The sequence below is a fragment of the Gasterosteus aculeatus genome, chromosome 4, assembly GCF_964276395.1.
Source record: "Gasterosteus aculeatus chromosome 4, fGasAcu3.hap1.1, whole genome shotgun sequence".
Lineage (NCBI taxonomy): Eukaryota > Metazoa > Chordata > Actinopteri > Perciformes > Gasterosteidae > Gasterosteus > Gasterosteus aculeatus.
The window spans coordinates 30,276,392-30,295,820 of NC_135691.1; the positions used below are offsets into that span (position 1 = coordinate 30,276,392).

The window sequence follows — 19,429 nt, forward strand, 5'->3', positions numbered from 1 at the left end:
AAACGAAGGAATGCAACGTTGGTAGAAAAGAGCTGAGGACGGCGGCCGGGCGGGAAAGCTAAATCACAGAGCATGCCCTCATTTTCCCATCATGCCCCAGTAACAGATAGTCCCAGGCCGTGTATAAATGGCCGGGACATGCTAACACAGACATTCTCGCTGGCTTCTATTTCCGCCCAGAGCGCCGTTCCACTAAATTAGACCTCGTTGTACGGTCTCAGCGAGGATGTAAAACAGCCGAAAAATACGGGGAAAAACCTTTGGACTGCCCGACTCCTCTCGGCTGCACTCAAACTGCAAAGCCATTTATTAAAATGACATTAAAAAATGACAGAGTTACAGCGGGGGCATGAGTGTGTGCGTGTGTGTCTGTGTATGTCGTCAATCACATGGGGGGGGCTCGACAGCGGTACATGGTTATTGCATTAACGCAGGAGATAAAAGCAGAAAGAGAGAGAGAGAAAGTGTGTGTGTGGGGGGAGAGGGGGCTAAGACAGGAAGACGAAAGAGAGAGTTGATGAAGTGTCGGTTGAAGATCATGTCAATGTGACATGGAACACTGAGGCATCATGGGAAAGTGCTGGAGATAGCGTAAGAGTTGCTAATTTCAGGGCGAGCGTTGAAGGTCAGCCGCCGTTCGGTGGGTTGATTGATGCTCCGTGCGGTAAACACACATCTTTTTTTTGACAGCGATGAGGCTCGGACTGAGTGGTTGGTCAGGACTGAAATGCTCTCGACAACCATTGGGTGAATTTCCGTTAAACTCAGGGGAGATATTCATCATGGCCGATCCCCTAACGTTTTCCCGCGGGATATTTTAACACGCTGACCAGAACAGAAGCGATAAAACGCGTGCGTCTTACTTCATCTCCAGGACCTCCCCCAGGTGCTTCCGCCTCTCGGCCCGCATGGCGGTCAGGTGACCTTCCTTCTCGGCCAGGGAGAGTTGAGTTGACGACAGCTTGGCTTTCATCACGTCCAGTTCCTGTTTCACCCTCTCCATGGCAACCAGCAGGTCCTCCACCTGACACGCACACACACAAGAATGTGTTGTAAGACACTTCAAAAATGTTCTCTCTCTATCTGATGTTTTTGTTTCATGTTCTCTTCAACTCTTCTATTTCTACAGATATCACCATCAATGTGTGCGTGCTGTTTCGTCCTTTGTGTGTCTATCTGTGCGTGTGCATCCCACGGCGACTGTGCCTTTGAATCCTCTCTCTGTTATTTCATGTGATGCTCGATCGCGGGACATCAAACGTGTCGTTTTCCCCTCCGCACGTTGTTACTCATTCTCTAATGGACTTTATTTATGACTCTCTCCGGGTTTATATCAGGTTGTCAGTTTAATGTCTGTGCGGTTGAAGCGATGAGGTCACTGTACGTCTCACAGGGTGGAGAAGACCTGGCCTGACACCAACACACTTTCCCTTTTCTTTCTCTCTGGTCCAGGTATAAACTCCCAGCTTCTCTGAAGTGTTGAAGTAGAGCGAAAGGAGAGCTAGAGGGGCCAACTTAAGACATTAAAACTGAGAGAGAAGGAGCATCAACAAGATGCCTTTAGTAGATGTGAATAAAAAAGGTCCTCTCGTGTTTTTTGCCGTCGTTACTTTTTTTTTTTCTTTTAGAATTGATATCAGTCAACGGCAGTAAGGTTGTCAATGCGAGAAATGCCAAGCCGTGCTGTGGCTTTACTTCACCACTAGAAAAGCCTTTGAAGGTGCTGCAGTGAGGTGGAGCTTACGGACCTTCTCTGTTGCCATCTCAACTCATGCTGTTATACATTTCACTTTCTTTTTCCATTTTGTTCAGAAAAAGAACATTGGGCAGACAAGAGATGGAAATCGAGAATTAAAAAAGAAACAAAGAGGACAAATAGTGTCATTTTCTTTTTAAAGTCATTGCAGGTAGAATATTATTCTGTTTACTGGGTACATAATTGAATAATGAATGATTCAATGAATGAATTAATGCATGAATGAATGCATGCAGGAATGAATGAGCAAACAAATAAACTGTGCACTCTCCAAAATTGCTCTACCAAATTAGTGGCTAACACGTAAAAAGTAACAGCGGCAGTAAATTATGATTTGTGTCCCATGCTGCCGTTCGTTAAAACGGCAAAAGGAAAGTAAACAAAAAATAAAACGCTGAGTAGTAAAGACAAGAAAGAATGATGAAAATGGACATTTGATGCACAGGTAAGTGAAGTTTGTGAGGATATTTGTTACCTTTGACCACCTAAAGCCGGCTGTGGTGAACTCATGCATTGGAATGTGTGAGAGCTGCATACAAAAAGAGCAAAGAGAGAGAAGGGAGAGGCAAAGGGAAGGAGATGTTGACAGCGAGGGAGGAGAAAAAAGAGACACAAAATGGGGGAAAGAGAGAGTGTGACAAAGAAATGAGGGGGTAGGACATAGGAAATATATGGGCAAAGTGAAAGGGTATAAAAGTAGGATGCACGTGTGTTAGAGGACAAAGAGGCAAATGGTGCATACATAAAGGTGATAAGGATGTATGAATTAAACAAACACGCAGGGAGGAAAAGCAGAGAGAGGCACAAAAAGAAAATTTGTCATAGTCCTCAAGTGACAAGACGAGATAGAGAAAGCAAAGTCGAAACAACTGCTAAGCACGAGAAAGAGAGAGATAAGCAGATAAAAGAAAGTGCAGACACAGCACAAATGGACTGAGCAGTCAGAAACACGGGTAGCGTTAAATATGCAATTTAGACAAGACGCGGGTAGAGGAGGGAGGAGGAGAGGAAAGGAGAGACGACTAATTTAAGGGCAGTGAAAGGAGGACATAGAAGGAAAAGAGGATAGAACGGCCTTTGGCCGACTTCAGAGAAGCAGAGATTGAAGGATGAAGGGATGGAGGGATACAGGGAGGGGGGTGAGGAGTGACAAGGCCCGGCTGGAAAAGAAGGCGCGGGGGCGGAATGGGTTTTGTGTGCGCAACTCCCTCTTATAACGGCGGAAAGAGAGACGAGGGTGCGTCGGGTTCACGAATTAAAACGGTCGCGTTAATGAACTATGGAAACCTGGAGGGGACGAGGTCGGCTTTCACTGCGTAACGCCGTCGACTCATTTCTCTGTTCTCATGCATACGAGGACACGCGCACACCTTCCTACACCGCTCACACACACACACACACACACACACACACACAGACACACACACACACAGGCGGTAGTGACTCACGTCTAGCAGAAAAGGTTCGGTTTATTTTCATGTGGTCGCGGTCGACCAATTTTGCCGGGCGAACCCTGTCCGTCGGACATTCCCTCTCACACACACACACGGCGGCATATTGAAGGTGTGTGTGTCTGTGTGTGTGCGTGTGCCAACGCTATAATAAGCAATGTGTGCGCCTCATTAAGGGAGGAAATTGTCCCTCTTCCCTGTCATCGTTTTATAAGTCATTACGTGAACGAGTAATTGCAGAGCCTCAACGCGGGAACACAAACATATTTATTCACAATCCAGCCCGTGTGCGTCGGGGAGACGCGTTTCCAGTCAGACGACCAAAGCGGCGTCCACCTGGCTCCCGCTGAATGCTAGCTGGTTGTTGCGCTGTTTAAACAGCAGTTAGCGCTTCTTCCCCGCCGCGTTTGAGCGTGCGCGCTGAGAGGATGTATACGCGCGTGCATGGGCAGCCCGTTCGGCGCCAAAAGGCTGGGTTACCGTTGTTGCCGTTGGGTGAGTGTCTGGCCTGCCGCCTCGCACTCGTCCGCCGCACGCCGACGCTTCAACGCCTTCCTCCTCCTCTTCCTGCCGCCGTGCAGCATCACGCCCCGGCCTGGACGGCCTCCGCTCGGTCCAGTTAAAGCAGCTTTGGTCTTTTTCAAAGCATCTCAATAAACTGCACCAAATGAAATATGAAACCGATTGCTGTAAGACAATTAGGTCCCGGGCGACTTCAATAAAATAGGATGTGGTTTTCAGTGTCTCTTTTTCTCCTGCTGATGGTTGCTATTGTGTAAACACAAAGGTCTTTGTTATGTGGGATTGTAAGTTACTACTGGGTCTGCGTTTTTTGAACAGGAACTAAAAGTCCCCTCGGAGTGATTTTTTCTTTACCTTCCCGCTGAGTCTGAAGAACCACGAGGATTAGACAAATTAGTCTGGTAACGGATTAAAAAGAAACGATGGCCTCAGCCTGTTTTGATGCAGTCTTTACACAACGGTTGTTGTTCTTTCTAGTTACCGGGGGAGATAATGAAATGATGCAAGGGAGACTTTCAGAGGAGGAAGAGTCCTTCTATTGCTGCTTTAACAATAATGGAACAAATAGTGCAATCAAGAGTAATCCCAAAGACGCACCACATAACTCTGTGGTAGCAACCACGCGGCTAATTTGCAGCAACCACGAGGTTTGAGTTCGGTCGAGGTTGATCGGTCGGTCGCAGAGAGTTCCTTTTGCATGGGGAAGTACTTCCTCCCCCGGGCAGCGACCTGGATTTAGACCCTCGCTCCATCCAGTCTGAATGCAGGTTGACCGATTTCTTGTGACTCTGGATGTTCTGGGTGAGAGTGAGTTTTTCTTTTGACCTACCTAACCACACCGCATACACATGTTCCATCCCGCGTTTAAACCCGTCATTACAGCAGCATCTGATTCCCAGGGTCAGATATCCACCTCCAAAATGCTATTTCTTTTTGGTTGCATCACCGCGTCAAAAGAGAAATTCTAGCTGCCGTTTGCATCATTTTAAACATCCCATCCCGTGGCACCTTTAACGGTTCGAGATCTCTCCCGGAATTTGAAATAAACCTCGGCGCAGTTTGCACACGGAGCTGAGGGAGCACTGGTTTTGTGGGCCTCGTAACGCCTTTGCTAGGAGCGCCTAATGAACTATTGCCCTCCATCTGCGTCACTCTCAAACCCCCGTCTGCTTCTCCTTGCTCGGCTTTTCTAACATCTGTCCGTCTGGAACTCGTTCCGCTGTGGCACCCGCAAACGCTGACCGCGGTCTGAGGGTGTCGGCGGCGAAAAAAGAAAAAAAAAAGCGCCTTTGTATGCCCTGTCCTCATGCGTCTGTCCAGAGAGGCCGGAGAGGACGGCCAACATTCAGGGGCAGTAATAACAATAGCGTCCCGCCATCTCGCCAACTGCTACAGCGGGCCGTGTTTTCTCAGGGCGGTTTTCAGCCCTGCAGCCCGCGCCCGTTCTGTTTTTCCGCCGCTTGTCAAAACCCATCGAGCCTCTGAGGAACATTTCCCAACTCCATGGTCACTGGTACCCAGGGGAGCAAAACACACACACACACACACACACACACACACACACACACACACACACACACACACAGTCTCTCTCCTGCTGGTGTGGGGTTGAGCTCACTAAACCCTTCCCTTCTGAGCCTCGCTCAGCCCCACCGCGAGCTTTCCTACTCTATCAATAGAGATAAAACAGATTACAAATTGGTGTAGTCGGGCTTGCATCTCCATCTAAGAAATAGCTGTTTGTGAGCTCTGGCAGAAGCAGACAAAACACCATCTGTTCTTTAAATAGGGATTTATTTACCTCTCCTCTGAATGAGGAGTGACTGGGCAAACACAAACACGCACGCACACACACACACACGCACACACACACACACGCCACACCTAAATGAGCTCAGTTGGCACGGGGCATATGCATTGCCGCTGCCATTAGCCACTATTGGCATAGCGATGTTTAGCTATGTCAGAAAGAGTTTCTGTGTCGCCTAAAGATGTTTGTCTTCTTCTGTGTGTGTGTGTGTGTTTTAATACATTGCTGAATGTCCCAGAAGGACACAAACGGGAAGTAAATCCTTTAGAAGTGAGGACATTTGTGTTCTAGCTGAACCAAATCGAGTCACTGATAGGAGGGGGGGGGGTTCAAGGAAAGGGGGGGGGGCACAGATTTATTGGTTTGGGGGGGGGTCAGGACCACCCGTTGGACACGGTACCTGTTTCTGGGAGTGTGTGAGTGCCTGCTCCTCCTGGGCGAGCACCACCTCCCTCTCGGCGGTGATCTGCACGCTCTCCCGCAGCGCCTCCTCCAGCTCCTCGATGCGCTCCTCCTTCTGACGGAGGGAGTCCTGGAAGTACAACCAATGCCGTGCAGCCGTGCTGGTCAGCGAGATATCAATTGAGTTACTTATGAGTCAAATGAAACCTGATGTTGTCGTAACATGAAACATTATGGTGACAGATTTTTCAGTTTTTTGACATGGCTGTTAATTCTCGCCCTAGGGTCCTTTTAATTCATTTTCATTCATGACACTAGCCAGAGAATCATTTGACTTATTCATATACAGTTGATCTGTCATCCTTTCGTTTCCCATCACAGCAGCTTTCCCTCAGATTCTGCTTAACACGTCCGAAAGATTAAGACTTTAGACACTCCGCATTCCAGTTTTTTTGTATGTTGCTCTCAGCGAACTGGAATAAGCTGCAAAAGACCCACAAATTAGACGATCTGATCTCTATCTGCCTCACAGGACGCTCAGGAATTCTCAATCCCACACGATGCCGTTTCTAAGTAAAAATATTTTTTTTTCTCTTGTCAGGCTTCCTAGTTAAATTAGAGGTTGAATGAACAACTGATGGAGCAGCAGAGAGAGGATGAGACATTTACAACGGCCAACAACAAACCTCCAGGACATCTCCCTCACATGTGCTGTAAATCTGAATCCTGCTCCACATCCAACATTACTTGCTGTCTAACTATGCAGACTGAGATGGATCTTAATTAGATTACGTCCTCTTGTTGTATTGGATTGAATTTACGGCCTAAACTACACTCACATTTCAGATAAAGTCTTGGTTAAGCAACGCAAGACTCACCAACGACACACAAACGCACCCGTCGGTTACGGTTGCAGCCGCTGCGGTGTGCGACGAGTTTGAGTGACTCACATGGCTGTCGGATCATCTCCCAACCACATGCATGCAGAGAAATGACAACATCCAAACTCCGTCAAGCGAAGATCGGTCGAGGCCGGAGGCCCCGCAACAGACACCCACACTCACAGCGAGAGTGGTGTCATCTGCCTCCAATCAGAGAAGCCGCTGAGGTTAACGATTACTGGAAGAGGGAGAGGGAGGAGGGAGTCAGGGTGGACAAATAGCGAAGGTAAGGGGAGAATTAGGGCAGCCGAAGTTGGACTGAAAGCGAAAAGTGAAGAAACACGAGCTCCACCAGAGTCACAATTCTTTGCCGCACACGTGGCCGTTCATCTCGGGGTCACTCGACGCCTCGGCAGACATTTGGGAGATAGTCTCACGCCGCGGGAAGCGGCGTAGTTTGGTGCATGCGCTTCCCTGCTCCCTCGCACTCTAATCACCTTCCTCCCCTTCCCTTCTCCCAACATTATTTCCTCTCCCTTCCAGCTTTTCTCCCTGTCAATCACCCTCTTAAGTCACCCCCCCGTGCACGCTCTCCCTGGGCGAGAGCTGCATTGTGTGTGTGTGTGTGTGTGTTTGACATTGCCTCGGGCCGCTCGCTGTCACAATCGTCACCTTGCGGTGGAGCATTGTTGTGATAGCAGAAGGACAGAGAGAAGGAGAGAAACTTTCACCCCCCCCCTCATCCCCGCCTCCCCCGCCTCTCTCCCTCCGCACCTTTATCTGCAGGGAGCTTTCGTTCAGATTGTCCTCTCTCTTCTTGGCGTCCTCCATCAGCTGGGCGTTGCGGCTCTTCTCCAGCTGCTCCATGTGCTTCAGGTTGGCCACCTTCTTCGACTGGTCCTTCATCTGCCTGCACACGCACACGCACAGCAACGTACCACGTTAAGAGTCAGTGCATGAGCTCTATGCAGTAGTTTGGAATCAGATTAGACTCAAATTATTTTGAAACCAGCAGCACCACGAACGACATAAGAAAATCCGTTCGGATATACAAAAAAACTGCAATTCAAAAGCAAAGACTTCAAGGAAAGGATCCGATTAGCATATATCTGCTAAACGTAACACTTCCGAAATTAGATATCCTGTTTGTGAAAAAGCATCGTTTTTAGAAGCAGTGAACACCAACCCTGACTTCAGAAATGTGCCAAAATACGGTCACATGAGTGCATCTGACATTTCATACTTGAGCAATTCCCACCAAACGTACCCAGGACGCGCCGCCTATTGTGAACGCTTCCATGCAACACGCTGCCTAATGGAATCCCAGAGGGCCAATAGAACGCAAAAAGATCAGCAAAGGAATTCAATAAAACGCTACGAATCGACAATTAGATGACATTTAAGATTTTTTCCACAGCGGGTAGTATGTCAGTCCTTCCACAGAGGGGATTACAAGGTGTCGGGGAAAGCGGAGTCTAAATCATCCTCTGGGGACTGGGGGGTTGTGGAGTGTGTGTGTGGGGGGGGGGAGCTGCAGGGCTGGGAGACAGAGAAAAGGTTTAATCCCGGTTTAAGCCGTCTGGAAGCCCTTGTGCCTCTGTCACAGACCTCTATCACAGCAGCTTGACTTGATCAGGACCGTTCATACCTTTCACTCACACACACACACACACACACACACAGATGTGGACGAACACAAGCCGACACTGGTTAAGACTTAACAAGGTCTTCTGAATTGCGGCACGGTGAAAGATAAGTCAAACGCAAAGGACGAATGTGTGAGCACACACGCTCGGGAGAGAAAACAAAAACCGCTGACACATCAGAAACTGAGCGCTCTCTATGAGAGACATTACAGGTCCGTGGGCCTCATGAATGCTTGCATTCTTTAAATGCCTCCTCCGTGCAAATGTTTATGCATGTGTGCGCGATCCTGTTGGCGTGGCTTTTTACGGGCGCGTAGGTGAATCCATTTTCTTCACTTCGACCGCCGCAGCTGCCAGTAAAAGGGCGAGACCTCCGGTGATGGGAATCCACAGCCAGCTCCGTCACACCGGCAGCAGAGCATGTGCACGCATGGGAAATCATTTTTTACGAGCCGCTATCCGCACATTCCGCTTCCTGTGGTGTAAACAGGTTCCAAATCGCGTACCTGACCTCTGACCTTTGCCTGTGCACTACAACGTTCTGTTTAAAATCTGTGCATTTTTACCGTCACGGTGCGCTGATTCATTTGGGTTTTTTCCACGGCTTTACTCCTTTGAGTGCAGTCTTCCGTCTGAAGTCACAAGAACGTCATGTCTCACTGTTTACATCCAGAGCGACATACGTATTCCACTGTCAAAACGATTTATAACTCGCCCTCTCTTTCATCTCCCCTGTCTATTCAAACCGTGAACCATCCACTAAACTAACCTGGGAATTCAATCCATCGGTATCAATGGCAGGAGAGTGGAGAAATGACATTGGCACAGGATGGTGACAGAACATCTCCGGTGGCTGCGCTTAAAGGTCCAGCGGGGTCAGATTCAAAACCATCCACAGAAACCTGGGACGGTGGAAGAGCTCACAGAATAATAACCAGCCTCCGTTGCTTTTTCCCCGAATTTTATAAGCCGACCATCATCGTCTCATCCAGGTTTAAGTGTTAAACAGGAAAACTAATGAAGAAAGCACAGAGTCAGACTCATTATGGGGTCTTTCATCTTCCTTCCTTCTGTTCTGATTTAATTTTACAGCATGAAAGTGGGATGGATTTGATTGATTTGGGATCAATTTGGTGCTTGACGCGCCGCGAGAGGGTGTTACAGCTCATTAGCAGGCAGGAATGTTCCTATTGGAGGATTTCCAGGAAGCTTGGACCATCGGCTTAGCTCTCGGAGGTCCCCTTCATGCTACATTTACTGCACGTATGTAAGTACATGTGCATGTGGAATAAACTTAGTTTCCAATGTTTCCTATTGACTCAAGCCCCGGCTCCCACTACCACCTCTCTTTCCTCTCTTGCTAATGCATGAACAGTCTGTATCGAGTTTGAGCACGTGCGATTTGCACGGGGAGCTTCAGACCCCAGCGAGTTGCTCCTCCCCCTTCTCTCGATGGCATTCTTTTGCCCGGCGCCGATCTTACCCACCACATATTTGTAGGTTTCATTACAATAAATTGCATGAAAAGCGGTCCTGTGTTTGCATCAGAGCAGTGCATGAGGTCGAATGTACTCTGTCCCGCTGCTTCCTCTTCCTCTCAGTCTTCTCCACACTCACTCCCTCTCCAAATGCAACTCTGGATGAAATATTTTCATCAGACCATGGACCATTTCCCCTCTCCTTTCCTCTCCGTGATTCCATCCACTCTTTTGTCACTTCCATCTCCCGAGCCTCTAGAAAAAAAGGACATCGTGGATCAAAGCTTGCTGCAGTAATCATACCTTTTTTCTTTTTTGCCAGATTTGGTGTTACTATTTTATTCATAATGGTTTACCATGTGCATATGAATATATTGTAACATGACTTTTTTTATAAAGTGCAGTAGTAGATGACTGGTAATATACCATGGTCTGCATATTATTATGCATAATAATAAGAGGCAACAACTTACCTACGACACTGTCAAGTCAAAACATTCTTATTGTGCAAGAGAAGTTCCACATTAGCATCACATATCCATCCCGAGCGTGTGTGTGTGTGTTTGTTCAAATCTATGTTTAGCGGTGGTTAAATATATCAAATGGATATATTCTACATGTATTATGCAGACTTCCCCCATCCTGATCCGTCTTATCATACATTCATATCTTTGAAAAGACTTTGGGATGTTGACTCTAAAGCAAAGCTTGCACGTTTGTAATGATGCAAGAACTAAGGGGTCTGGTAGGGTTGTGGAAAAGGCGGTAGAGAGCTTACTGTGAAGTTATGACATGAGCTTGAATTCTACTGTATGCCATACATCACATGTTAGTCCAGTTCTTTCTTTCCTCTTCACCCTAATCAACCAATCATATGTGATGAGAAGTTCTATATATATTTAAAGTTGCAGTTGTGGGTGCACACATGTATAATTAAATAAACACTCCCATTACCCTGCCTGCTTAGAGAAACACGAGTTGATCGTTGAACTCGATGCCTCGCCTCAGTGGAGGCAAAGTGCCATTTGAAGCTGCTTTAATATGTAAAAAATACTTCCTTCCCTCTGAAATCTCTTTCAACAACCGCTGCTAACCGCTGGAGGAGGCGGAGTCACGGGAGAGTCTTCTTGACCCACACCAACGCTGTGAACGCAACGCTAGAACCCGGACACACACATACACAACCGTACAGTCATTGAGTGCATGACAAAAAAACAAACACACACACACGCATAGTCAGCCACGTCAACGGTTCAAAACACGACCTGCTTTGTATTAGAGTCTCTCAGTCGGACCACACACAAATATTTGAAGCGCGCACGCAGTTCTGCGTGTAACTGCACGCAGCATAGCAACACGCGTCCAACAACGTCCTTTCCTGTGTTTGCACAAACAAACACACACATGCAAAGGTAGTGGCACGCAGTGTAAACACATGCTAACGTGAACACAAACACTAACGTATTTGTCAACGGCACTTTGAACTCCTTAAAGTTTGCAATTACTATATATTTATATATATATTTAATATATTTGTATATCAAATATATCAAAATTGAGTGCCTGTACACACAGACAGACACGCACATGTGTGCTATAAAAACACATAGAAATGTAGAAATATTCATTAAAATTTAAAGCAGTGAAGAATAGTGGATGGCGACTGGCAGTAAAAATGAAAAAACACACACAATCTCATAAACTTCAGTAACCCTCAGTCTCCAAAGTTAAAAAAAAAAAAAAGAAAACTTTTTTGCCTCCCTCATTAGCATGCTGCTGATATTCAGGGACCCACATTAAGGTGGTATTAATATTACATTTGGAGTCCTGTATAAATATTTGATCAGAAATGCTCGGGGGCCTCGTGTATGTTTACTGCACAAAGTTCACCCAACATTAACATCAAGAATTTCCTTTTAACCATTCGGTATTTCCCTTGAAAATACAGGAAATATTGGTTTGGTTTACTAAGCCCATAAAAACTATAAAAGATTTAAAAAAAAGGAAAAATAGATCTAAAGCAGGATAATCTTGCCCTCTGTCGGTTCGAAAGAACAACGTACAGTACAGGGACGGCATTCCGGAGAAATAAAGAAATGAATACTTATGTTGTTGTTTGCCGAATGACTGTAGACAATCCCTGATGTAGAGAGACACAGAGAGAGAGAGAGAGAGAGAGAGAGAGTAAGGCAACCTGTGAGGTAAATAAGGAGGTACGGCAACTATCACCCATGTGTTTGTGTGCAAACTTCCTCTGTGTTGATTACTGGAAACTGGCTGTGAAAACACTGCGTTTAAGCAGCAGACTTAACGAAATGTCTTCTTTAATGGCCCACGTCCCCGTGATATAAATCACGTACAACAATCCGCATCTCAGAACTGACCGCACGACGAAAGGCACAGCGTTCGGATGGCGTGTAATCGTGTAAGCATGTGACAGAGAGCAGCCGTTGATCTTGGCCGTGTCTTTGTTTTACCTGGAGTACAGCAGAGTTCCAGCGTTACGCGCCGACACTCGCTTCTCTGGCTTCATGTTTGTCTTTCGATCTGAACTTTAGATTAAAATGCAGATGGGTGAACCGAATGAGAACTCTACCATTAATGATGTGCAAGAACCTACAATACACCGCAAACTGCATGAAATACATTAAATGTTCTTCTGAGAGTCCTGGAAACTGGGTTTTTAACAGCTCAGCTAGAAAAAAATTTAGGCAGGATTTTGAGAGGCGCGACAAAAAATTACTTTTATTATTGATTCATCGGATAATTTACTCTGTTTTGACATTAAAATTTCAGGAACTTGCTCATTAAAATTTCTCTCAGCTTGAGGTGTATTTCGAGTGCTTGTTTTAGTCAAGCCCAAATATAATCACTGTACAATGATATATGAGAAAAAAACAACCATCAAAAGCTCATAATTAAGCAGCTGGAAGTGGAATTGCTTTGGCAGTTTGGCTCGAAAAATGACTAAAACAATAATTCAATTTCATAATAGTGATTGATTTCATGTGGATTTGATTCATCAACAAATCAGGTGTTGATAATACTTTCTACCGCAGAAATAACCCTCTCAAATCAAGTCACGCCACAACGTGCAAACAAACACACATTTCTTTGACAGTTAATTACTTTTTGGCAAATGTGTGGTAATGCAACACGCAAAGCATAAAATATTGCCTTTTTTTCTCAAATAACAAGTGTTCTATGGTCACTTATATATTGTATCACCAGACGGTGATACGCTCATTTTGCAGCAGAAGAAAACTTCTATATCTTCAGATTCTTTTCTCTTGTGTCTATTATCTAAATACTGAACAAAACTGAAAACCTAACCGGTGTTTTTCGTTACTCCCTCAGTACAGGGAATGTGGTGTGTGTGTGTGTGTATGCAGGTATTTTAATTAGAAAACTCTCAGCATGCATCACCACTGAAGCACTGTAACCTAAAGTCTTTATTTTATGTGTGTCTGCGTGTGTAAGTCGACAAAAAAAAGTGCAACAGCCTGTGTGTGAGTGTGTCTGCTTGTTGTCACCCATTAGCTGAAAAAACCCTGCACCACCTCAATGCTTATAGAGTCACACAGGACCTCAAAGGGATTACACACACACACACACACACACATACATACACACAAACACAAACGCACGTAGAGACGCAATGCAATTCCTTTTTAAGATACAGAAATCTCGATGTCAGACATTTGGCAGTAGATGAGGAGTAGCTCAAGATCAAAACGACCCCCCAAAAAAGACAAGAGCAGTAAAACACCAAAGAAACACAAAAAGAAACAAAAGAAGTCTTCTGTCGTCTAGCAGACGCCAAGGGAGCGCTAACTTTTTCCCTTTGTCTCTTTCCCCGTTAGAGTTAAATCACAAAACAGCAGAACAACAGCGATGAAAGAAGCTGACAAGACGGCGGGGGCTCTGGAAGCTGGAAAAGCGGGAAAGAGCAAAGAAGCAGCTGGCAGCGGGAGACCTTTACAGCACAGCAGAGCGCACGAGACGCTCAGGCCACCAGATTTATGCAGGAAGCGGGAGGCAGAAGTGGTCATTATGTGGTCCGTCACAATGTGTAGGTCAGAGAAATTTCAATATGACTTTGATACGTCTGTTAGAAAATACCAAATTCAGACTTGTGGGGGTTTTGCATGCTGGAATCTCATTACGGAGTCATCTCCTCAATGCAGATAGGAATATTTTAAAGTAAATCGTGGGTTGAGTTGGTATAGTTATATACGCGGAGAGTTGGTGACGTACACGTGAAGAAATATTTCCCCATATTCAACGTATACATTGATGCTTGTCAGTTACAGTATATGTGAAGCTACAGCCGGTAGCTTAGCATTACAGCTAGCAGGGGGAAACAGCTAGCCTAGCAGCTCCTCTAAAGATCCCTAATGTACCTGTTATATCTTGTTGTATATGCCGCCATATTATTTGGCTACGAGCAGCGACTTCCTGGAGTCTCCGCTGATCGCCTGGCAACCTGATCGGACCAGAAAAGATTGGGGGAACCTTGGTTGAACATTTGAAATAGCGGCTGAACTCATTGGACAGGAACCCGATGTGGAGTGATTTCTCTTTAAAAGCAACAAAGACTGAAAAGAAACTCCGAGCAAAAGTCCACAGCTGTCCGACTCAATGACGACGATGCATTTCCCAGAACATTTGTTCCCATTTGCTGGGTTAGCCTCGAATTTGACCTTTGAGCGAGAATGCAAAGAACAAAACAACAAGAGGCGACGACGTGGCCGGGAGGGGGAGCGGAGGGGAAGTCGAGGTGTCTCAGTGAAGACGAGAGCGCGTCTCCTTGCAAGGACGAGAGGTACAAAAAAGAGGAAGGAGAGCGCGACGGCAAACGGCGGAGAAGAGAAATGGGCACTGACCTTGAGGCGAGACTGGGTGGAGCAGGAGACGGCGTCGCATTGTGGCGATAAAAAAAGCGGGAGAGAGAAGGAGGACAGGGAGAGAGAAGGAGAGAAAGGTGAGAGGGAAGACAGCGGTTGAGTGGCGGGTTCGCCAGCTTGATGACTTCTCAAAGAGGAGAGAGGTGATGGACTGACGGTGAGACAGGCGGAGGTGCATAATGAACCAGCAGACAGACGCGTAGATGAGCAAGGCAGACAGGCAGGCAGACAAGTTCATTGTTGGAATTCTTCAACCACAAAATGACTTGAATTTATGAGGAGAGGTCGGGAAGCGGCCGTGATGGATTGAAATGGGGGCTGGGAGGATTTCCTTCGTTGTACGTGACCAAAGAAAACGATATAAACTATGGAAGTTTACTCGCTTCACCTCACTCGACTTTGGTCCTCCTGTGAGTTCTTCCCTGCACTTGTGTCTGAATAAGAAATGAAATCGGAATCCCATTGTTTTTTTATTATTCATGCCATTTTTTATTTTCTCCGGGAAGACGGGGACAGTTTTAAATTGGAGCACTGCCCCATTTACTTCCATCCATCAAGGCTTCCTTTCTAGGCAATCTTATTCTCGGTTCTCGGCCCACGTTTTCTTCACCGACCTCCGGGTTGAGCAATTGACAAACACAGGGTCATTTAATCGGTGAAATATTCCTTTTTAATGCGTGCAATCCTTTTCAATGTGGTGTCGAGGGTCATGAGAGGCCCGCTCGCCTCACACGACCTCCACAAGCATTCAAGGACACGCGCAAGCAGACGACACGGCGATCACAAAACCACACAAAGCGAGCGATGGGCCAAGCAAAGCAGGAGCTGAGTGTGCGCTAATCTTTTCTTCCTTGGTGGTTTTCATATGGCATGGGGGGGTGCAGTGGATTTGTGGTCCCCAGCAACAAAGAGGCACACGGCGTGTAATCGCTAAGGTAGGAAAGTTGAAGAAAACTCACTTCCTAAGTTGGTCGAGCCCTGAGGAATTGCGCACAGACGCTCCTCGTGTGTTTGGCCGAGCTCATGGCTGGGAATGCGTTGCGCGCCAATGACGGCATGCCAAAGACAAATTGTCCATTACGGAACAATATAACACGCAATAAACTTCTCCAATTTCCCCTTGCTCAAGCCTTCTATATTGCTCTAAACCTGCATTTTTCCCTCTTTTTTTCTTCCTCCTTCACTTATCTGTGAGTCTCGTTTCCCTCTCCCCGCCATGTTGTCTCTTCTTCTTTTCCTTCCCTCCCCGTCTCCACCCGTCTCCTTGTTTTTCCTCCCACCACCACCACCACCTTCCTTTCCCCTTCTTTCATTCCCCCCGCTCTGTTTTCCACTCGTCCATCCAAATCCTTTATTTTGGTCATCAAGGCAGATTTTCAGCTCCATTTCCCCTCAGTGTGAAGTCACTCGGTCTGCTCCAATTACCATCCTAGTTACTGAAATAAATAACCTGGTACCATTACAGCTGGATTTGAACTAAAGGGGGTTGGCGGGGGATTTTTTTACCCTTGTTTAACCCACATGTGATCTTTTCCTTCGGTAATGTTCCCTCGGCTCGCTCCTTGCCTCCGCGCCAGCAGAAGAGTTGGACACGGACCTGTTAGCTAGAGGTTTAGTTCTATAATTTAGAGCAGGTTTATGTATTTGCACACCAAATGTTGCGAGCTTGGTGCTCATGGGGTTCTAAACAGCCTGGTTTCTTTCACAGATCCGACTCTCCAAGTGCTTTTACAGTAACATACACTGACTGATCTGTGGACAGGGTTAGAGTTGGATTAAATTACTTAAAAAACACACCTTGACAGTAGGTTTTAGTAAAGACTAGAAATAAAAATCATACTAACTGATAGTGTCGTTCTCCATTGAGTAAGAAAGGATCTGAATAAAACCTTTTGAATGGGTGAACATGTGAACATGACTATTAAATTACACTATAATGTTACCCGCAAAGATAGTACTGTGTTAGCTAGTTCTGCAACCACTGGCAGACACACACACACACACACACAGTATAAACCCACCATTTTGACACGGTGAGCAAACATTGAATCTCCCTAAAACCATTAGCAACTATTAAAGTTAGTCAAGCCACAAAGTGGGAGTGGGTCATAGATCGTTTCCGAGACTAAAGAGACTAAAAAAAGAATGTGGCTGTTCAAAAATCAAAGTCATCAACGCGCATATAAACAGACTGAGGGTCCGATTTTCGAAACCTCGGACAGGTCTGACCCTCAAAGACAAAGTCCACTCTCACTGCTGGAGATAAAGTAAACCTCAATGTGCACTTTGAATTGCAACCGTTGATGCTGAGACAAAGACACCTGACTCTGCTTGAGAGGCGGTTTCGTTTTTTTCTTACGTGGGTCTCGTCATGAACAAACACACGGGACAAACACGCAGATCCACAGAATGCAGAAGACAGAGAGACAGTCAACACGGACATGCTGGCGTGCAGACAGACAGATAATCCGATGAGACGGATCGAGGGGTGGACTTGTTTGTGAGGTACGGTTAGTGAACATGGTGCACGCGTGACGAGATGCACAGATGAGACATGTAGAAAGGTATTAAGAAAAGGACAAACTGTTCCTATTAGCATAAAGGAAATACAACAACAACAAAAAAAACTGAGTGAACCGCCCAGACTCCTAATGAAAGAAACAGATCAGGTTAAACTCTGCGAGTCGGGCATCCCCGGCTGAAAGTAAAACAAAAGTGAAGCGTGAAAACAGAGCCACTCAATGAAAGAGTTGCATCATCGACATAAAGAGCGGCTGCAGCCAAACCGTGCCCTCATTTCACCAACTTCTTAAAGCCGTTCACACTGCAGTAAAAACGAGGAAAAAAAGAAATGCACACACGTGTCTACGACTGAACTTTAAGGGGACTGTGGAATTTTTTTGTGTCAAAAACAGTCCAAATGAGCCGTATTGGAGAGGCTCTGCAAACCGATGCTGCAACTCTTTGACTGTGATTATTAGTGAACGTACGCAGCTCGGTCCGATGTGGGAAAGGTTTGAAAAAAATATATATCAGAAATCTCTTGTCAAATAACACAATTTAGTATTTCATTTTAATAGGCTTTAATTAGTGGCCGTTACAAATAAATCCACTGATTAGTTTCTTTAGTTAATTACTTACGTCTATAAATGGTCACAAAGCGGAGGAAAAAAAACCTCAATCATCATTTTCGATAATATGATATATTCGGTTTTATCTGAACTCAAAGATATGATATTCATTTTATATCTAACAATACAATACATATGATGTCCGAAAATAAATCCTCTTTGGTATTTCGGGCGGAGAAATTACCAAAACGTTGACTAGGTATATCTCAGATGCTGTCAGAGATGTGTGGGAATAAACTCGGTTCTTAACTTGGTCTTGTACTGTTTAAGGGGGAATTCCCAAACAGAAAAAATTGAATCGCACATTTTTAGATTCTTTCATTTCACATGACTTTTCTACATGGGACCAGTTGCTGTCGTAGTGCTCTCACATCCTCCGACGAGCAGAGTGAGTTTGTCGTGCATCTGTCTAAATGACCGACAGGGCCACCGGCCACTCACGTTCCCAAGTAGTCCCACACCGCCCCCCCCATCGGCTGCTGAGAGGCCGCGGGGGGAGGGGCCTGTTTTTGCGATTGCTGAGAACGCCACAGATGAGGGGCAGAGGGATTTCTGTGGTTCGGGGTTTGATGTGCGCGCACACACACACACACACACACACACACACACACACACACACACACACACACACACGCACACACACGCACACGCACACGCAAACATAAACGCACTCGCACAAATGCAGAATCACATGAGTACATACATGTTTAAACATACACACGTGGATAAGATGAAATGACGGAAGAAATAAAGCCGAAATGGAAGGAGAAAAGGGGGAAAGAAGGGAGAGAAAAGGGTGAGGAAAAAGGGACTAGTGGATTAGTACTGCAGGAAAGATGACCACAGACTCCCACAGTGTGCAGCTGGAGACTGAATGGTCCAATCTAAAATGATCAATTCATCCAGACAATCCTGCTTGTTTTCTACCGATTCATTATTAAAAGGAGGAAAGAGTGAAGATGCAGAGGCCGGTTTTCTCATCGTTTCTCACCTCTCCAGTTCGTTGATCTTTTTCTCCTTGTCGTTCTTTTCGTTCTCCATCTCCCTCAGGATGTCCAGAAGCCGCTCCACCTCCACCTGGGCCTTCTCGGAATCCTCTCGGTGCCGCGTCACCTCCTCCTCCAGGCAGGAGATGCGTTCCGTGAGTTCAGTGTTGGCCTGGGAATCCGCCGCCGCACCCTGAGCCTGGGACAGAAAGCCATTATCGTAAATAAAACCGAGTTGAAAGGGATATGACCACAACATCTCTGTAAACTGTTTAACAGCATTTGGCCTTTTATTAACACATTTTTTCAAACGGGTCTTAAAGGGACCAGACACACTTTTATATACCAGACTGTTTTTGTTTTAGATCGACTCCATTCAGCCAATCAGGTAGATAGTTTGTGGATAGAGATAGTTTAACGTAGAAGGCCAAAAAAATCTCAGGATAATTTAGTGGAGCA

At 46.0% G+C, this 19,429-nt stretch overlaps 1 protein-coding gene across 7 annotated transcripts in view; it reads right to left on the bottom strand.

Moving 5' to 3' along the window:
• The window catches only part of LOC120816889 (ELKS/Rab6-interacting/CAST family member 1), an 84,378-nt gene that overhangs the window by 34,929 nt on the left and 30,020 nt on the right, over positions 1 to 19,429 (bottom strand). For 2 of the 7 annotated variants that reach the window (XR_013467258.1, XM_078100249.1), the window contains exons 14-19: positions 18,976 to 19,169; positions 18,426 to 18,536; positions 14,833 to 14,844; positions 7,597 to 7,732; positions 5,940 to 6,071; positions 864 to 1,024 (exon numbers count right to left, since the gene is read on the bottom strand). Coding sequence is in view for 4 of the 7 variants with exons in the window: in XM_078100249.1 (XP_077956375.1) it covers positions 864 to 1,024; positions 5,940 to 6,071; positions 7,597 to 7,732; positions 14,833 to 14,844; positions 18,426 to 18,536; positions 18,976 to 19,169 (746 nt within the window). In the remaining 3 variants the exon portion in view is untranslated. Of the gene's footprint in view, positions 1 to 863; positions 1,025 to 5,939; positions 6,072 to 7,596; positions 7,733 to 11,833; positions 12,087 to 14,832; positions 14,845 to 18,425; positions 18,537 to 18,975; positions 19,170 to 19,429 lie in introns of those variants that run through there. The other 5 variants (XR_013467259.1, XM_078100250.1, XR_013467260.1 and 2 more) reach the window with 3 other exon arrangements.